At 46.3% G+C, this 19,604-nt stretch overlaps 1 protein-coding gene across 4 annotated transcripts; it reads left to right on the top strand.

The window, feature by feature from the left end:
- Window positions 1-19,004, top strand: ypel1 (yippee-like 1). Of its 4 annotated transcripts, none has more exons than XM_088936199.1 (5): window positions 1-672; window positions 5,523-5,807; window positions 14,570-14,613; window positions 15,019-15,127; window positions 16,039-19,004. In XM_088936199.1, exons 2-5 carry the CDS (start codon window positions 5,691-5,693, stop codon window positions 16,126-16,128), a joined length of 360 nt encoding a protein of 119 aa, XP_088792325.1. In that variant the 5' UTR covers window positions 1-672; window positions 5,523-5,690; the 3' UTR covers window positions 16,129-19,004. The 4 variants fall into 4 exon arrangements, with proteins under 4 accessions (XP_088792325.1, XP_088792324.1, XP_088792327.1 ...); XM_088936198.1 differs by lacking the exon at window positions 1-672 and adding an exon at window positions 1,114-1,161; XM_088936201.1 differs by lacking the exon at window positions 1-672 and adding an exon at window positions 1,806-2,020.
- Window positions 19,005-19,604: the final 600 nt, after the last annotated feature.

Here is a 19,604-nt window from a genome sequence, read left to right as displayed (position 1 = left end):
CGGCAGGACAGAAACAAAACAAAAGCCCAGGCTGCAGCAGCGCTCGCGCCGACGCTTTGATATCAACGCACGGAGCCGTGCGCGAGCCAGCTGGGTCCAATTAGCCGAACGGGCGGCGGAGCCACACGGCCGATCCACGCGTGGGAAGCAGGGGGAACAGCGGAGCAAAACATTTCTTTGATGAAATATTTCTGGGGAAGAGAGGACGGAGGGGGCTCGCCTTGCAAACACTGTCGACGCTCCTACCAGACTCTGCGTTGAACACCTCGGGCGATTCGTCGCGTTGTGTTTAGACCAAAACCCAAAGATTTGTGATTTCGGAGAAAGTCTTGAGGCTTTTGTTTTTGAGCAGAAACAGCCCGCAGTGGCGCGTAGCCGAAGTGCAACCGATGGAGATGTCTCACAGCTAGTTTTTTGTTTTTCGCGTGGAATGTCGCTGAGGTCCCGCCATTCCGCAGCTCGCTCGGTGCTCAGGAGTGAAAACAGACAGACGTGATCGCCGCCAATGAATTGCAGGGGTCGGGCGCTGCAATTAACAAGCAGAAATATGAAATGCAGTAACAGACACTGAAGACGCCTCGCCATCGGGCTCAGACCGCAACAGAGAGAAGCTGATAAAAGGGAGAGAATAGCTTCTCCACGATTTGACGAAGAGGAGGAAATTTATTGAGCGTAAGTATGGTTTTCCGGGGACATGCATTCAGGGAAGACTGAAGTATGGCTTTAAATTAGTTTGATTGCTAATGTTATTTTATGGATTCGTGTTTTGCGAATCACCGAATGTGGCAGTTGTTTGGTTTGAAAGAGATCTAGCTGGCAGTGTTTTGGGATATTCGAGTAGGGAATAAAAGGTCACTCTGGCTTCTCTGGGTCATTATCCCAAATAGGTTTATGACATGCGGGCCAGCGCTTCTGAATTCTTGCAAAAAAAAAAATTAGTTGGATTTTCAAATCGATTTTTCAATCAGAAGAGAAGGCGCGCGTTTAGGCGCTCTCGGCGATGGAACAATTAGGTCACAAAGCAGAGAGGACGAGGAATGCAAACATATGACGTCACCCGCTTCTGGGCTGGATCACGGGTTCAGTTCGATGCAGATTCCAGTCCCGCTGGGGTCCAGTGTGATGGAGTCGGGAAAACGAGGGGATTGTCTTTCTGAAAGGGTAGGCATACGCACTGACTTCATGAATGGAAATCGGAAACGCATACACGAATCATAGCTGCAAGTTTAATTTTCTTAGTTATTATTAATAAACTAAAAACTGGTTTCCTGTGAAGTTGTCTCCGTTTTTTAGATTTATTTTCTTTTGAGTACTTTCGCTGTTGATTGCGGTTATAGAGGAGTGTAAACTAATCCCTGGGTGATTTAATTTCCTCTTAATTTGCTTGTTGCGCGTTTTAGATTGATTGCTTATGGGTTAGTTTTCTAGCAGCTCATGACTTGTGTAGCATTTTTGTTTGTCGCGCAGGATTCTTGATTTTATATAATGTCCTCGACGGGTCCCTTCATCTTCTTCCTTTGAGAGCACATATCCGAGATAAACCCATTCTTATTAAGCGTATGTGCAGCAAATGCTCGTGTCTGTAGAAACCTTGCGAGCATTATGAAGTCGTGCCCAGAGCGGCTCTACTGCACATGCTCCGCATGCGTTTATCCCGTATTTGTTTACACATCCGGGTCTGTGGCCGTCAGCGCCCTGCTCCCGCCCCCTCGTGCCCGTCGGGTGGCCGCTTCGCCTGTCAATCGCGTCGTGATTCGCCGTCGCGGCCCCCCGCCCCTTTGTGACGTCGCCCGCGCGGAGCCAGCAGGCCAGCTGAAACAGACACAAAGAAAATAACAAAGCGGACAGGAGCGCGCCTGCACAGCCTCCGCTGTTACAGCGCCTGACGTCGAACCGGACGAGCTAGATACACACTTCTCTGCCCCCCCCTTTTTTTTTTTTAAAAAAAAGGAAATATCTAATTTACCCGAAAGATCTTCTATGTTGGAAAACTGGATAAGGAAAGAGGTCGTCACAGGTGGTGAGTTTCTAAGCGCTAAATGGGAACAATTAAGGGAAATTAAACCAGCTGGCTCTGATTTCATGCTAAGCGCACAAACGGCAGCACTTCTGTTGTTTTTATTTATTTTTTGGGGGGTGGAGGCCGTCTGTTTTGACGTGGGTGAAAGCACGCTTGGTTCGAAGCTTGGAAGTCTAATGCTATCGCAGCTGACTGCTGAATTAGTTTGAGATTGGCGCAGTATCCTTCTCCCGAGTTCCTACCGTTCGAAAGCGAACACTTTGTATTTAAGATGGTGATGGACTTAACATGTTTCTAAAAAAGAACCTGGAAATCGTAACCCGTGACGTGCGTTCTGTCTGGAGTTTTTTTTTTCATTCTCAGGTTTGAGGTATGAGACCAAAACTGCTTCCTTTACGGCCTCCATAGAAAACATTACCCCTGCAACATTGTTATGCAAGTGTATTTCTCAACATATAACATCAATCAACAGGGGAACACGGGTCGTCGTAAGCATACACGTTTCCCCGCACGTAATAAACCCCGTCGTTCAGACTGTCACGGCTGCACTTATTGTTGCAAACTCCAGTCGGGCTTGCAGAAGACATAAGATGCGCCGATGGCTACTTGATCTATAGGCTAGGCAGGGGGAGCGTGGTATCTTTGTTTTTATTTATTTTTTTTCTTTGGACTCCGTAGAGCCTCCCAAGACTAGTTATCAGAACGTGCTATTTAGAACACGGGTGAGCCAGCTCACGCATTTGTTTGAAAGTGGCCTAGACGTCGAGTTTCGAGACGGAAACGTGTTCCTCTTTTATTTTGTTTTTGTTGCGCTTCCTGTTCGGCGAGCGCCGTGATGTGTGTGTGGTGTGCGCGAGCGGACGCGCGAGCGAGCGCGCGCGCGCCCAGGTGTCAAACCTTTTTCATTCGCGACGTGACAGCTCGCGTTACCGGTGGGGGGGGGGATTTTTGTACCCCCAAAGTTTTTTTTTGTTGGGGGGAATAAGTTCGTTTTTGTCTTCGGGCTTGTTTCAGAGTCGGGATGGGAAAGCTCCTGTTCTTAGGTTAAGGCTGATCTCGCTGTGTTCGGGGTGTAGTGAAGACCTAGCACGCAGTACCGAAGCACCGAGTGTCCAAAATAAACAAACACATGTTCACAGCGGGCGCCTTTGGGTGTACCTGGTGCAGCTCTGTGACCGCCGCCTCAGTCGTGAATTTGCTACCAACTCTAAATCATACATTTATAAATAGAACTGAGCGAACGCCAGAGAGCCCCGAGAAGAAATGTACTTTTCCATATTTAAAGACGTGCAAGCTTTAATAAAAAAAACCTCAAGGCCTTAAAGTGGCCTTTGCTGAGGTGAACGCTTCATTTGAAAGCGCGCGGGCGAAACCACAGGCCGACTCGTCCCCTTTTCCCTAACTGCGTCCTTCCCACGCGTGGGCTGCAGCTCTTTGAGGACGAAACTCAATACGGCGAGCTCCTGTGGCGCCCCGGCAGGGGCTACCCGGGGTACCCCCGCCTCTTTAGCGTGTGTGCGCTGCGAGCAGAGGAAAGCAATTAACCGCTTTCACAGCAGTAAATTTCTTTCTGCAGCCTCTCCCATAGGAAATTGGTTGTATTTTTGTCTTGTGTTGCTTGCCGTCTGCTACGGTTGACTTTTTCTGGTGTTCTTGCATAATTTATTACAGCTCCCTCTCGCTTCTGCTTCTGCTTCCCGTTTTCTCACTGTTTCTGGCCTCGATGCACAGTTTTATAAGTGGCTTGTATTTACCCATGTTTAAAAGTGAAATGCGTGGCGTGTCACGTGTGCTTGCTTTGGGTAAAAAAGGGAACGTTTCCTGCGAGCAAAGACGATTTTGTGTTAGAAACCCACCACAGCACCGCTCAGCAGCTTCGAGTCTCCCCTGGAGTATCGCTCCCTTCCTCTCCTGGAGGAGGTGTCCCTTGTTTTGCTGTCTGAGCGCGCAATAACGCTGCTTGTTTAATGTCATTGAGTCCTGGAACAGCGAGCCGGCCTGGTGACAGTGCTCTAGATCAAACTGTGCCACCTTCCACCAAAACTGTGTGTGATTATTGTTTAGGAATACAGGAGTCATGGTCTTTTAAAGGAAGGAGTACCTGTGCAGAGCCTTCGCGTGTGATGAGGGTCTGTCAAGAGCAGAGAAACTGTAGTTCAGTTCAGTAAAACATTCTGTACAGCAGCCTGCCTGCTAGTCTGGCAGTAGTTCTCGGTATGTAGAGTAGCATCACTCTAGAAACTCATCAAGCTGAATTTCCTGTTCTTTTGCGGAAACCTCTTGTGCTGCTGTGCAGAGGAGCCAGTGTGGGTTTAGGCTGTACACATGGTTCCTGTTCCGTTGCAGAATAAGCTGCCTCCTGAGCCGGGGAGATTTTACTATGATACTCGTGATTTTCTGTTTTGCTGTTGTGCAACACGGCTCAGCTGATTAGCCATGAGCTCCAAGGGCCCTGCAGATATCTGTGGGCAAAAAAAAAAAGTAATCACCCGGTTGGTGGTGTTTACTCGCATGGCCGCTGAGATGCACCGGATGTTTTGTGGTTTGAAGTTTCGGTCTGTTGTTAGACTGGGATTTTTGCAATGACGTTGACATCGAAGCATCACTGATGGACATCTGTGGTTCTTTTATATGAGTCTGCTAGCTGGATGCTGAGCTGCTGAGAATTTCTTTTTTTTAAAAATATCAGTAAGAAATGAGCTCTAGGGGCCCCATAAAGGAAGTCATTCGTGTTTTTTTTAATTATAGATTTAGAAATTGCCAATGCAAACACCTTCTGATTGGTCTTGTAGGTACAGGGTGGAGAAATAAGGGGTTAATTCCTTCGGTCCGTGAAATCTGACACCCCTTCTGCTGTCCGGTCTTTTTTCCTTTTCCCTGACTCGTGTAGACATGGGGCGTTAGGCAGCTAGCCGCAGTCATTGCTGTGCACAATTGCAGATTCTAACTAGAAGACATTTGTCATTTGATAGCACCTCAGCATGAGCATTGAAACCCCCGCCTGAGGCACAAGTGAAAACTGCACAGAAGTGCATTTAAAATGAAACAGGAGGCACTTCATTCCCCAAATGGGGTTTTGGGAATTTGGAATGAGCTATCAAGCCCATGTGGTTTGCTTTCCTCAAAGAAACGGCTGGATGAGATGCTCAGATCAATAAACTTACTAACTACCTGATGATAGCCTGAGTGGCCTCTTTATCGTGACCTGTCTTGTGTTCTTATTAAGTGATCGTGGGTCAATTCTGATGCCTTCATCCCATCTGAAAGACCAGATCCATACGGGTCCAATTCTGCTTTTCAGCATGGATTTCACCCTTTTCTAGTTTCAAATGAAGATCGGTTATGGAGGGCGTACAAGAAATAAGCATTTCTAAAGATTGAAAGGTGCATTGAGCTGTTTTTTTGGCCTGAAATAGTGAATAAAATATGAATAAGTGAGGTCATGGTCACTCATGGTCTTTTTGTTTGTCCCCCCCCCCGTTTCCTTCTCTCTGTCCTGCAGGTGTCCATTTCTCTCGTGGTGCTTGTGTGGACCGAGCCACACACCCACTCCAGAACAACGACGGCTTTTGCTTGCATTTTTCAGTGTTTCTTCTGTCAGCAAGTCCAGCAGAGTTGTAACTCTTCCAGCGCCAGCCCCGAGCTCAGCGAGGAGCAGCCCGACACGGAGATGGTGAAGATGACAAAGTCCAAGACTTTTCAGGCGTACCTGCCAAACTGTCACAGGACCTACAGCTGTATTCATTGCAGAGCGCATCTTGCGAACCACGATGAGCTCATCTCGAAGGTAAGAGGTCTCAGCCCCCCCACCCGTTTTCACAGTCCTGGGGCGGCTGTCAGACTCCTGATTCCCTTCAGTAGTTTGCGTGTTGAGCACCTACAGTAGGCTGCACCCAGGCACTTTCCAGCTTGGCGATAAAAGCAATTTAAAGCATAAATCTCCTTACAGTTAAAGTGCCGAAGAGTCTGGGGAACTGAGCACAATGCTGCTTCAAAGTTGTGCTTATGTGGCGTTTTTGACTTTCCCAGTAGAGTAAGGAACTTTGTTCATAATCAGAATAATTACAACAGTAATATCTCACGCTTATATAGCACTTTTCTGGACACTCCACTCAAAGCGCTTTACAGGTAATGGGGGTCCCCTCCACCACCAGTGTGCAGCCCCACCTGGATGATGCGCCAGTCTGCTCCCCACACACCAGCTCTCAGTGGGGAGGAGAGCAGAGTGATGAAGCCAGTTCAGAGAGGGGGATTATTAGGAGGCCATGACTGGTAAAGGCCAGGGGGAAATTTGTCCAGGACACTGGGGTAACACCCCTACTCTTTTCAAGAAATGCCCTGGGATTTCTAATGACCACAGAGATTCAGGCCTTGGTTTTACATCTCATCTGAAGGACAGCGCCTATTTACAGTACAGTGTCCCTGTTGCTATACTGGGCCCCATACTGGTCCCACTAACAGCTCTCCCAGCAGCAACCTTAGTTTTTCCCAGGAGTCTCCCCTCCAGGTACTGACCAGGCTCACACACATGCTGAGCTCCAGTGGGCTGCCAGCTGTGAGTTGCAGGGTGATAGAGCTGCTGGCAGAATCACTTTATTTGCCAAGTACATTACAAGTACAAGGAATCCATTATACGTGTCCACCTCACACAGAGCACACGTACAGATCCACAGTTGTGTACGCTCCACGTCCATGTCCCTGGGTTCTGGTTAAGCAGGGTGATGACCACGGGGAAGAGGCTGAGTTTATAAGGGTCTCCAGTAGATCGCTAATGGCACAGCAGGCCATGTGTGCCAATAACAAGCTTGAGAGACCGGTAGCACTGCAAGGGTGAAGCCTTCATGTTAGGAGACCAACTTCTTCCTGACAGACTGGGACTTGAGAGGTTCTACCCCCTGGGTTGACTGTGGCACTAGGACAGCCCTCAGAAGCCCTGCCTGGGTGTGCTGGTGTGTCTTCAGTGGTGATGTGCTTGGGGAGAAAATGGGCCATGGGCTGTGTGTAAATGAGTTCAGACCTGCGCCGGGGTAAGATGACAAGTTCTCCAGTCAGAGATGAAGACCGCTACAGACCCCTTGGTGTCGGCCAGCCTGGTTTTTCTGCACTCCGTTCATCCAGTTGCTCACTAGCTCGAAGAAATAAAAATAGGAATTGCAGTTAAACACCGGCGTGCCCTGTAGGTCAGATCGATAACGTATACTGCAACGCCAAACCCATTTCCAGTCTCATGAAAAAAAAATCTTGATTTCACGTGCACCGAGAGAAACTTGGAAAGGCCTATTTTTAGCACAGATGCAGGTTGTGAGTGAGGCATTGCTTCTGTATGTCCAAGGTGAACCCAGCAGCTGGTGTGGACGGCGGCCAGGCTGCAGGTGTGATCTTGGCAATGTCAGGCTCAGGCGGGAGGCGTGGGGGCTGTAAGGCATTCAGTTCCTCAGTGTCATAAGCATAAAGCATCTGTCAGAGCTGTATTAATACACCATGCACGAGTCAAGTCTATTCAGTCATAAGCCGATTTTCGCGTATGAGAAGATGATGCCCTAAACCCCAGCATTTTTTCCATTGGTACAGCAAACTGTGCTTGTCAAAATCAATTTGTATTGACTTTATCTTAGCAGTCAGCATTATGAACCCTGTCCTGCTGGTGCACAATACATTGCCTGCAAACAAGAACCCCAAGTTTGATCACTTTGAATATTCGATCACTGTTTTATTACTATAAAGATCGTATTGATCTAAATTAAACAATTTCACTGTGCTGAAACAGCACAGATTTGCAGAGCCAATTTAACCTGGTTGTTCATTCTTTAAATTCATGAGGTGCAGGGGGTTAATGAAATCTGATTCTGTTTGTATCACTTTTTTCTATAGTCTAATACTAATGGTAAAATTCTATTCATAGGCAGATGGGGCACACTGAATTGAAGCCTTTCATCGTATTGGAAAAATGCTAAGACTATAGATTTTCACTCCCTGGATGCTTACATCTGAATTAATTTCCAGAGTTTTTTCTCTGCTCCCCTCATTAGATTATGTAATAGCAGCACAGGGCTTTACTTCGGCTACAAACTGCACGTTACCTTTGTTTGAAAACAAAAAATCAGAAATATAAAGGCTTGGTTTCTCTCTCAGATAGTTCAGTGTGGTAATTGACTCAGAGCTTGAGCATTTCTGCTGATCACAGAAGGAACAGTGTTGGGTATTTCCTCTCCTTAATAAGGAGCTTAATTCAGGTCGGAGGAAAATGCTTTAATAAATCTGCACCTGTACATGTATTGTCATGGCTTAAATACTTTGCATGAAAGGAAGAAAGGAAATGGTCTCAGTACTTAACCTAATAATTTCCATCAGGCTTTCCTAGTTTAAAGACTTACAATTGAGAGGCCGACATATTTTTGCGAGCTGGTTAATTGATGCCTGGCGTGTGACTGAGGGAGAATGTAGTCAGTCTAGTCACTCAAGTGTCACAGGTAATGAAAAGAAGCCATAAAGTATTTTCTAAATAGATTTCTGTGTTTACATGTCTGTCTTCCCTTGGGTCCTAATGCCAGCAGTGAAGATTACTATTGCAGCTCGTTTCTCCACTGTTAGCAGAAACTCCTTCCTCCAGGAAGTATCTGCAAAACTAAAACTTTACCACACTCTTGATCTTAAAAAAAAAAAAGTGTAAGAAAGAGTGTTAACAGAGTGTGGAGCCGGGGATAAAGTTTTTGTACGTGTGTCTCAGCAGATGCTCTCAACTGCCCATCTAAACAGAAGCTTTTTTTTTATTTCTCTTTAAAAAAAAAGTATTCCACAGCTAAAACCTCGTTTATCTCCCCTGTCTCCCTTTTCAAATCAGCATGCTTCTGCCGTGACGCAAGGTGGTAAATGCGTCTGGAGATCAGCAAGAGAGCCCTGAATGCAAAGCAGGCCTGAGCTGAAGGGCACCCTTTCCCTGTCCGAAGGGAGGGAGCTTCATGGCGCCTCTAGGAAAGGGGCTGGAGAGGACGAGCTGCCTACTGCAGCAAAGGTCTTCCTGATGGCCAGTTCTGCAGCTATTTATAACTGTGCTCAGGAGGCTGTACCTTCTGAGCCTCTTGGCCGTAACCCCGTAATGCTTCATGAGGTGAGGTATTACCCTTAAGCTGATTATGCCAATGGAAGGATGATACTGTGAGGCTGCCAACTGTTTGCCTCAATTAGGCATCAATTTAGTGTGGGTTTTGTTTACGTGCATGCAACAGGTTGAAAGGACTCAGGGTGTATCTTGCCTGTATAGTGCTCTGCACCCTTGACAGCTGAGCAGCTGTAGTTCTTATATTGAACGCGGTCATCGGGAACGTTCGTTCACAGAATTCTAGGTTTTTCCATGAATTGGTCAGGTTAAACCAGCGGTCTGTGTTCTTCCTTGCTCCCTGCAGTTCGGAGAAGAGACTGTTCTCTGTATGGGCCTGGCGTCCCATCATGGGCGGACAGTGGGGCTGGTTCATTGTGGCGTATCGCCCTGGCTCATTGTTCCCCTTGGCCCCGATTTCAGAATTAAAAAGAGGGTGTGGATTTTGCCCGGCTGGAAGGTTCTCAAAACTCCACTGGTATTATTCTTGCTTTAACACATTTCCTGATAAAATCTGTGGCGTTCTGAAAAGGAACTTGCCTGAAAAGGTGGAAACTGTTTCTGCTGGAGACAACCGAGGCTGGCAGAAATGTACGTTGTTAGGTATTTAGTAACAAAGCTGCAGCACATGGCTTTGCGTTTCGGCACACCAGCAATGGATACTTCCTTTTCTCAGCCCTTTACCCCAGCAGAGGCTGGAGAGTGGGCAGGCAGCCAGCAGGGGATACAGGAGACTTTGCTCCGAGTTGAGCTGAGCCTTTCTGATCTTGGCCAAGCTCGGAGCAGGCCCGCCCCTCCCTGTTCGGGAGCTCTGCTGTGTTGTGAAGTAAGCAAGCTTACATAACAAACACCTTCGTTGTTCTTTTTAAAGGGTTTCTTGAGTTGAGATGATGGACGCTACAGTGTTATGCAAAACCGTGATTCCTTCCGTTTCTTCAAAACGACTCCATTTGGAAACGCAGATAATTGATCTGCGTTGGAAATGTCTTGATTTCAGCCTGATTCTGTCTGATAGGATCTTCACACCGCACTTGACTGGGCTGTTGCACATTCACAGAAGTGCTCTTTCATGTGAAGTAGGAAACTTAATCAAATGAGGAGCTGTCTTTCTGAATTAGCAGAGCCTGGCAGGATTCTGGTGATAAGAGGCAGCAGTAAAGAAAGCTTAGCAACTCCACACCCCCCTCAGCAGTGGGCAGGAGTGCGTGTTCCAGATTCCTTGTCTGGCTGTGTACATGCTTGTGGAAGGATCTTTAGAAACATTTTGAAAACAAAATCAGGAGTTCCATGTCATCCTAGCAAGAAATTGAGGTTCTGAAACATAATATTTAGAGATCTTGTGTGGCATCAAATAAAATAGAGCCCTAAGGTTCCTTGTCGAGTGTCTAGAATTTGTTTATTAGTTGTATTGACATTTACCAGTTGCGGCTGTTGTACACTAAATATGAATATAGAAAAATGCTGTTTTCTCCAAGTCTATTTAAATAATTCAAACAGTCACCGCTGAGGTGTTATTGCTGTCTAGGTTTAATGGATTAATGTTGCTGCATTAAATAATGGAACTTTGAGGTGTTATCTGATGGGAGCAAAGCTCTGCTTTTCACAGTGATGATGGCTAAAGTTATATTAATGAATAAGACCTCTGTGGAGTGGATCACAGGTGGTTTAAGGCCTGGTCAGTGTGGGACTGAGGATGCTTCCTGCAGAAAGGCTGGAATATAAGTTAATGGAGCTGTAACCATGCTTAAAATGCAGACTTCTCATCCTGTGCAAGTGTCTTTTTTTTCCCCAGAGATTAACCCTGATATGAACCAGTATTATAGATCACAACGAATATAATGGATACAAAAAATATTTTCTTGGATACAAGTGATCTCTTACTATACTGTGTCTGGGCATTTGTATTGGAGCGATCTCGGTGAAGCACCATGTTCAAGTTAAGAATAGCTGTGCCTCACCCCAGGGGTTTGAACCAGCAGCCCTCTAGTTAGGTCTGCTTATCGCTGCTTCACGCTGCTGCCTGTACATACATAATCAGTGAATGTATCCACACATAGAGAGGCAGCCACTGTGAGATTGCTGAATCGTGATACACAGGCTTCTCCTCTATGTATTCCTGAGTATAGTATCCAGAAATCTTGCCATGCTCCAAGGAAACCTGATTTGCAGTATGATTGTACTTTGCTCCTAGCTGCTCTCCTTCTGTTTCGGGAAGAGCCACGTGACATCCTGGAGGGTTTGTGCTCTCCGTGATGCATATCCCACAAGCAGCCGAAACCCAGGGGATGTGGGAGTGGGCAGGTTGGCACCACAGGCTTTCCTGAACGTGGCAGACGGGCGGCGTGCTTGAGGAATGAAAAAGACGAGCGAGACTGAGCGCCAACCTCTCGGCTTCCTAGCGGGGATGAAGTAGGAGGACCGATCTGGTTTGGCACTTGAAATCGCCTCGGGTTGATTCTGCTTCTGCAAGCGCAGAGCAGTGAGCTCCTAGCAGGTAGCAGTAGATGGACCATCTCCACTTGCGTTCAGTCTCCTGACATTTATTGACCAGACTGTTTTCTTTGCCCTGTTACAGGAATAAGGCAAGATTTTGGAAGAACTACTTATAGTTAAAAAAAGGGATATATATGAGCACATGTCGCTTGGGAACTAGTAGAGAGCCATGCCACCGAAAACTCAAATCCTGTTCGTGCTCAGATGCCCTTGGGAAGTGCTGTTTTCCATGCAAGTTTTCTAAAATGCAGTTCACTTCCAGTCCTTGTGTGCTCCCTGGTTTTGTTTTTTGCTTCTGCCATGTTTTTATTTTTAAAAGTTTTCGCAGACCCCAGCTTGCTCTCCATGAGACACACAGACAGGGAGAGAAGCTGGGGGTCAGAGCGCAGGGTCAGCCATTTATACGGCGCCCCTGGAGCAGTTGGGGTTAAGGGCCTTGCTCAGGGGCCCAATGGAGTAGGATTCCTCTGCTGGCTGCGGGATACGAACCGGCAACCTCCCAGCCACAGGCGCAGATCCTGAGCCACAGTGCCACTGCACTGCCCATGAGTGGGAGGCAGCTTCAGTAGTGCAGGGCTTGGGCATTTTGAACGGGTACAGTGTGGTGCCAGTCGCTTGTTCCACGGTGACTGTGGAGCCTTTTCTCCAGCAGATGTGCTGAGCTGGCAACCCTGCCCCACCTCCTCTTCGGAGTTCCCCCTAAAGGTCACTCCAAAGTGAGAACCTGCCTCTCTTCCCAGAGAACAGACTCTCCTTTTGTGGCTTTGTTGACTGATGTAAGAAGACGTGAGAGGGAGGGAGAGACGCAGAAGCAGCAGCTGTCGGCTTTGTCAGCCTTTGGTAAAGCTAATTTGCTGTGGAAAAGCAAAGCCGATCTGATTGTCGTTCGTGTGGTGGTGACAGGCACCTATTTACAGGACACCACTCTGCAAACGCACGCACAGACGAGCCTTTAGGGCATTTCTAGCAAACATACCTTTTTTTATAAAAAAAAAATGCAAAACTCTCTTAACCCATTTGCCTAGTTTTTAATGTGGTTTGACCCGCTGGGTGCTGTGCATCTGCTCTGTAAAGTCTGATAACTTTTTTTCCTAAAACATTGCCCCAAAAGAGCACTTCTTAAGCTGCTGTGTAATCATGGAGGAGGATCTGTTTTTTCCCCCCGGTGTTGCCAAAAACAAGCATTCCATTTTTTTTCTCCTAACGGAAAGGACAATGACAGCAGCTCTTGCTGGAGAACATGGGGGGGGGGGGGTCAAACCACCTGTGTTCCCAGGATGAGCGCTGAGCAGATTGGAGGCAGATGTCTCATGGAGCCTCCTCCTCCTCCTGGCGCTGGCCTTCCTCTGAGCTGCAGCTTTTACGCACTGTGATGGGGACACCAGCACAAGTGCTTCTCCAGATGGACAGTAAAACGTTTCGTGTCAATATTCCAGCTGCTCGCTGGAGTGGCTTTCCGAGAAGGGCTCTTTATGCGTAATGACGGTAGCTAACCAACACTCAGCGACAGCCGCCTTCAAAGAGGCCATCAGCGAGCAGGCTTAGCAGTTCAAACCACACCTGTTGTGTCCAAATGCAGGGGGGGGGGATGGCGAAACACCTGTGGAGCACTTTCAAAACAGAGCACGTAAAAAAGGAAAGAGGTGCCTGCAGTGTGAATCGTGCTGTGCCTGGGTTTGCTGGGTTCCCAGCCTGCACCTGGAATGCGCTGGATCCCGGCGCCCTTTGCTGTCCTGCGCTGGCGCCATTCCAGCGGAGCACAGTCCCGCTGTGATTCTGCGTCGGGGTAGACTCAAAAACACAGCAAGGGGTTTGAATCGGGCTGTGCCCTGGGGGAGCCATCGTCTCGTTGGAGGAGGCACCGTTTTATGAACTCTCCTAAACCGTGCGGATGCCATGTGCTGTTCCGCTGGCACTTTTGAAAAGTATTTCTGCAGGGAAAAAAAAACCCCGAAAGCCGTGGGCTTAACCCTTCTCGAAGGCTGGTTCTCTGGATTGTTCCTGGCAGGACATTGCAGGAGCTCGAATTTGTGGAATGGACTTGTTTATGGCGGTGGGCATAGCTGTTGAGATTTTAACAGTGAAGGCGCCGGGGCAGGGAGCTGCGTCAGGATGCGAAGGCTGCAGAGGAACAGGTGAAGGGTCATTCCATGCCGAGAGGAAAAGAAACGCTGTTTTTCGGCTGTGGAGCATTGCCGTTTTTAAACAACGAGGAAGGTTATTGTGCATTATGTTCTGCAGAATCGGGGACATATTGTGAAGAACCACGACGTGCATTTACGTCTTCAGCCCCATCTCGTCACATTGGTGCCCTTCAGCCTTCAGCGTGGGGGATAACAGGATTACAGACAGATCTGTGTTCCTCTCTTGTCAGAAGAACAACAAGCCGAGAGAGCTGAGGCAGGAATGTGCTTGTGTTCTGGGCAGCGCTGGTGGAGCCGCGCTCGGAATGAAAGGGGGTTTTGTGAGGAAGGCCTGCCAGTGTGCAGGCACCCATTAAACCCTCACTCCAGCAGGCTCCGGCTTTCTGGCAGACCCCTCGGAATCTGTGTACAATAGGGGTATTTTATTATTTTAATTCGCGCACAAAGGCGGCCTGCTGTAACCCATTTAAATAAATCTGTAGCCTGCGAGAGATGCACACACAAAAAGAGTGCGTTTCAGACTTAAAGCACACATTTATGTAACACGCACGCTGGCATGCGGCCGAGCTGAACAGTCGAGACGGGCGTTTCTTCCACAGGGTCCTAGTGCCGCCCGCACTACCTGGGCTCCACGTGCAACACAAAGGCACTGTGTGGCTGTACCTGTTCTCTTCCCACTCACTCTAAAGTCTTCAAGTCCTTACTTTGATACAGCTGGGCTTCCCTTTATTGAAATGACATCGACACGTTTTCATTGCCTTTCGACTTACGTGAACTCTCTCTTGTCTCTCTCTTTCTCTCCCCATCTCCTTGAAGTCATTCCAAGGCAGCCAAGGCCGAGCCTACCTCTTTAACTCTGTGTAAGTATCACTGAAACTTTTTTCTTTGCAAGTAAAAGATCCCTTTTGGGGAAAAAAGGCTGGTGCTGAATAATCTCATAGGAGCACAGTCACGAATGGCAGGCCCACCTAACCTGCTTTCCGTGTAGTCTTCACTCGTATCTTGTCCACTGCTTCAGCAGAAAACCACTGGGTTGACCCCGTCGGCAACCTCTGAGGCTTTTAAATGCTTGAACAGAAAAGACTACAAGGGGACCTGACACAAGACTTAAGTTTCAGTTCCTTCACCCTGTCAGTGGAGGATAAGCCCCAGCCTGTAATTTTAACTTTTACCTTTTCAACACTTAACTTTTATTGTGCCGAATTGTTTTTTTTTCTTATGACTCGGGTGCCTCTGACCTTTTGGTTTTCGTCTGTGTCCGCCAGCGTGAACGTGGGCTGTGGTCCGGCGGAGGAGAGGGTTCTTCTCACTGGCTTACACGCTGTGGCCGACATCTACTGTGAAAACTGCAAAACCACTTTAGGGTGGAAATATGTAAGTCGCTGGTCGGTCATCCCTTCTCCTGTCTGCGCAGGAGCACAGAAACTCCCCGCCTCTGCTTCTTGGGACTCTTCTGGCTGTTTGCCCCTTAATTGGACCTGGAATTTATAGGAATTTGCTTCATTAGGTTTTGTAAAAAAAATGCTTCACTTGGGTTATAATTTTATGCCGCTCAACATATCTTGCTATTTAAAAAAGTTTTTAGTTTTGTAGTAAGCATTTATAATTTCACTAGTGAGGTCATCGAGAGCGCCAATAGAAAGGAACTGGAGGATTCTAAGGTCTGTGCGGGGAAGACCGTCCCTCCCCCTGACATGACCCATGTGTCCACACCTGGGCGTGCATAGTCACGCTACTACACCATGAAGCAGCTGTCTTGTGATTCACCCTTTAAAAGGTTAATTACTTTATCTTAACTAAGTTATTACAGGAGGGGGGTAAAAGCATTTTCCGCTGTTTCTGACTTTGGGTTAGCCATGACGTTAATTTTACCTCTGCAGTGCCAACCATAAATAGATGATTGTCAATTGGCTAATTTGCTGTCTTCCTTTGTTAATTGAATGCTTTCATAGCTTCTCACCAGTAGGATATGTACTTCTGTAAAAAAACAAAGAAGCCAGAGTTCTTGGTTTCTGTGTACAGTTATTTCTACATTTTGATCAACATCTATAGTTTCCTTTGCAAGTACTTTACTTATCGCAGCTCTGTCAGAAGCACCGTGTACCAACCAGTAATACTTTCACTTCAGAACTAGAGGCTGGTGCAGTGACAGAAACTGTTTCGTGAGGTTCAAAGCGGTGCCTTTAAACACTGAAGAGTCATAAAAATCCAACTCAAAAGATCCCTACTGATGCTGATTTTCTTTTGAAATTTCGTTTAATGAAATCTCTGCTTGACCCCCGCAGGAACACGCCTTTGAGAGCAGTCAGAAGTACAAAGAAGGAAAATTTATTATCGAACTGGCTCACATGATCAAGGACAATGGCTGGGAGTGACCCCCCGGACCTCTTGAGGATGTTGGCTGTTTCATGCCCTTTGCTCTGTCCAGGACTTTGCAGACTGACCCAGGGGATGGAGGACATGTTTTCCAGGTGTCTCCAAGCTTGTTGCAACATTTTACAAGAAGATTTAAAAAAAAGAAGACAAAAAAATCTTTGATGTTAACCTTTTCTGTTGCCTCGTGAGGGGATGGGTGGGGGGGACTCTTTCTTCTGTTACTCCCTGTTAAAGATTTGGTGTTTTCTATTATGTGTGAACCACTATTTAAATGAGAGGCCGCTATTCAGAAAACCTTTTATTTTAAGACGAAAAGCAAGAAACAAAAACCTTGTGGTTTTAAAGAGTGGGTGTCCACATTTCTCACGAGAGACTTTTACCTGACGGCAGACTGATGTTACTGGTTAGCATTGCTCTTCTTTCGGCTCCAGTCTGTTTCTCTTTTGCTGTGCATGCTTTATTTGCAGTGTAAAAATGGGATATAGCTGACGGCTGTGTAGAGGTAGGGAGCAGTACTATGTAGCAGTGTATAGTGTTTTATAAGTGGGAAGGGGGTTGCAGTGAACTGGTATTTTGTAGTAATGATCTCACCTGTGTACCATCTACTCCTTGTTGTTGTTCTGATAACTTCACTGTGCATCTGTGGGCACACCTGGTACTACACTTTACAGCACCTGCAGGTGTTGGTCGTCAGCCGTAGAAGATGCTTGGGGAACTTACAGACGATTGCTTTCAGTGGCATTTGTGGCTGGTCCCATATTGCAGCAGTACTGAAAAGAAAAATGCACTGGACAGTAGGGGAAACGAGCAGACCTTCTTCCCCCTTCTTTCTCCCCCTCCGTACCGGCGCATTAAGAATTAAAACAAGCGTACTTGAATGCAGCAACTCTTGCACTTTGTGGAGGTTCCAGATTTCATGAGAGTTTAGAGGCAAAAAAAAGTCAGTTTTCTCTGCTCTGCGTGCTCTTCATCTTCATGGCCTTTCCTGGTGACGATTGAAAGATTGTACTTGAATTCAGGTTTGAATGATGGCTGGGAAAACTGCCCGTTTTGGAACTGTGATTTGTAAATATTCGGAAGGAGAGAGGCCGAATACTGGCAAAGCCCTGACTACTTCTCTTCTCCTTTAGAAATAATCGGGGGGCAATCTTCTGTTTCTTTCATGATGACACTAATTTCTCTCTTTGCTAATTTGTTTAAATCCATGCATTAGAAACATTACTGTCACAAGGGTTTAACGATCCTGAATATTTTACAACATCCTGCTGCTACTAAAAGAAAAATGAATCAGTCCCCAGCTCTGAGATTCTTCTTCCGCACTTTACTGTTGTACCAGAGCATCTGAATGGTCATTGCCTCTAATCGACATGAATCTCGTGCCTCTTCAAAAGATATTGTCTCTCCTGTTGTGCAGTGCATAACTTGTGCTCCCTGAGGAAGTGGTATGGGTTTAGGCACGTTTCCCTGAACGTATTCACCAAAACCTAATTATGCTATATGGCGAATGAAATAAAAAGTCTACTTTTTTTTTATAAATTATATTGGCATCATTTGGGTGGTTGTGGTTCTGACTAAATCGGCAATTTTTAAATTGGGTGGGGGATTTTGGTTTAGAAACATTTTAAAAGTTTCATTACAAAAACCCATATTCTAAAATCTTCAGTGATATATTTCTTGGGGTGTGAGGAGGGGAGAGGATGAGCTTTTTTTTTTTCTTTTGGTGAAGCCAAGACGTGGATTGTCAGAGACTGTTGAAATGTAGAAAAGGTCGGTCTGGTTACACGGCCTGTAATTCAGCACGTCGGATTAAAATAAAATGAAATAAAGAAAACGGATATAAATATAACCTACTTGAAAAACTACAGATGGAAAAAACTTAGAAAAGGCGTTTTCCCTGTAACAGTTTTGTACATATAAGAACATATTTAAAGTTTTATACATATTTCTACTGGGCAAGTTCCTTCACTTCCCAACTTGAAGCACTTTTGTTAACTGTACCTCTGGCTATTTTGTGCGTGTGTTTTTTTTTTTGCTGTCACTCTGTATTTTTCTTTTGGAGCTGATAGCGAGCGTGAAGATTTATAGCTTTTTTTTTTTTGTTTCCTTTCTGAAGTCTTGATGGCAGTGCAGTCGCTAGCTCTTTTTCGGGAGCCACATGGACTTAGGGTGAGCTGGTTTCTCCTGGACATGTTGTTCTGTGATGGTAAACGGGAGAGGGCTGGCGCAGTTATTCATGGAAATAACTTTTCAGAACCTAGAAGCCATTGTCATTGCGAAAACAGTCCGATTAAATCCCAGATTAAAAAGAAGGAAACAAAATACCAAAAGGGCAAAAGCAGAATATGAGTTAGTGTATGAAAGATTTAAAGAACAGCTGATGCGGTTGTGAAGAAATACCACTAGGGATGACATGATTGGAAAGAAACCAGATTTATAAACTTTTAAAAACAATGAAACTGTCCCTTTCTTTGGGTACCTAAAGAATCTTGATTTGTGAGAAGGAGTTTACTCTCATTGTTGTGCAATGACACTGGCTGAAGCTTTAGAACTGTTAATACATTAGAGATGCTACTCTAAAGACATTATTGTAGGGTATCTTGGGGATGCAAAGGAAAGGATTGTAAGTTTGAAGAGTGTTATTTTCATAGGACTGTTAAAATATTATAAGGTCTAAAGCATGTTGTATTGATAATGGTTATATTGAGTCGTGCCTGATTTTACTTCAAATGCAAAAAATATGCTTTCTTTTTTTTTCTTCTTACTTGGTTACATTGCTTCGCTAATTGTCTTAGTAAAGATGTACGTCACATTTGTCTGTTTTTTTTTTCCACTGTAATGTATCTACTCCAGATATCACAATAAACTTTGAATGGGATTTGTGTCGGGATACTCACTGACTGGGGGGTTGCCTCTTGCCGTCTGTGAGCGAACTCGGATCTGCTGTGCACGTCTGGGAACGTAGGGGCAGGCAGAGAGGCCGTTCCCTCGGGATCTCGGGGTTCAGTGCGGCTGCAGGTATGGATCAGGAGCGATTGCCTGTGGGTGTGAAATGGAAAACTGGGCCATTTCCACAATCGCGAAACAAAAGCACTTGTTTGGCCTTGCACTTGGCTCCAGGCATAACGCACAGGGCCTTGAGGCTGAATTGGGTGGGTTTCAAGTCATTCGTCCCAAGATCGATGCGGAACCTTCAGTAGCTCCAGGAAGGGGATACCTGAATGCAGTAACCCTTACACTAGGCAGAGTCCCAAATGCAATAAAAAAAATGCCTTTTCTTCCTTGGTTACATTGCTTCGTGCTGATCGAGGAGTTGACTGGTCTCCCCCTCCTGCACCGCCGTTGCTACTGGCGAGAACAGGGATCTCTTTAAACCGCGACGAGGCCGAGACTCTCAGATTAATGAGCCGCTAGCAATCGAATGAATTTCTCTTTAGTTGTAAAGGAAAAAACATGAATGATTCCTTTGTAGTTTTAG

Source organism: Atractosteus spatula, chromosome 17 (genome assembly GCF_055471065.1).
Source record: "Atractosteus spatula isolate fAtrSpa1 chromosome 17, fAtrSpa1.hap1, whole genome shotgun sequence".
Classification (NCBI taxonomy): Eukaryota; Metazoa; Chordata; class Actinopteri; order Semionotiformes; family Lepisosteidae; genus Atractosteus; species Atractosteus spatula.
This window is presented reverse-complemented; position numbering and strand designations above follow the sequence as displayed.

Bases quoted from the DNA above. Each gene is read 5' to 3' on its own strand.
- ypel1 (XM_088936198.1), top strand. From the start codon at position 1,123: ATGGAGTCGGGAAAACGAGGGGATTGTCTTTCTGAAAGG. The intron at 1,162-5,522 runs GTAGGCATACGC...TCTGTCCTGCAG, and splicing joins GGGATTGTCTTTCTGAAAGG to GTGTCCATTTCTCTCGTGGT. The intron at 5,808-14,569 runs GTAAGAGGTCTC...ATCTCCTTGAAG, and splicing joins ACGATGAGCTCATCTCGAAG to TCATTCCAAGGCAGCCAAGG.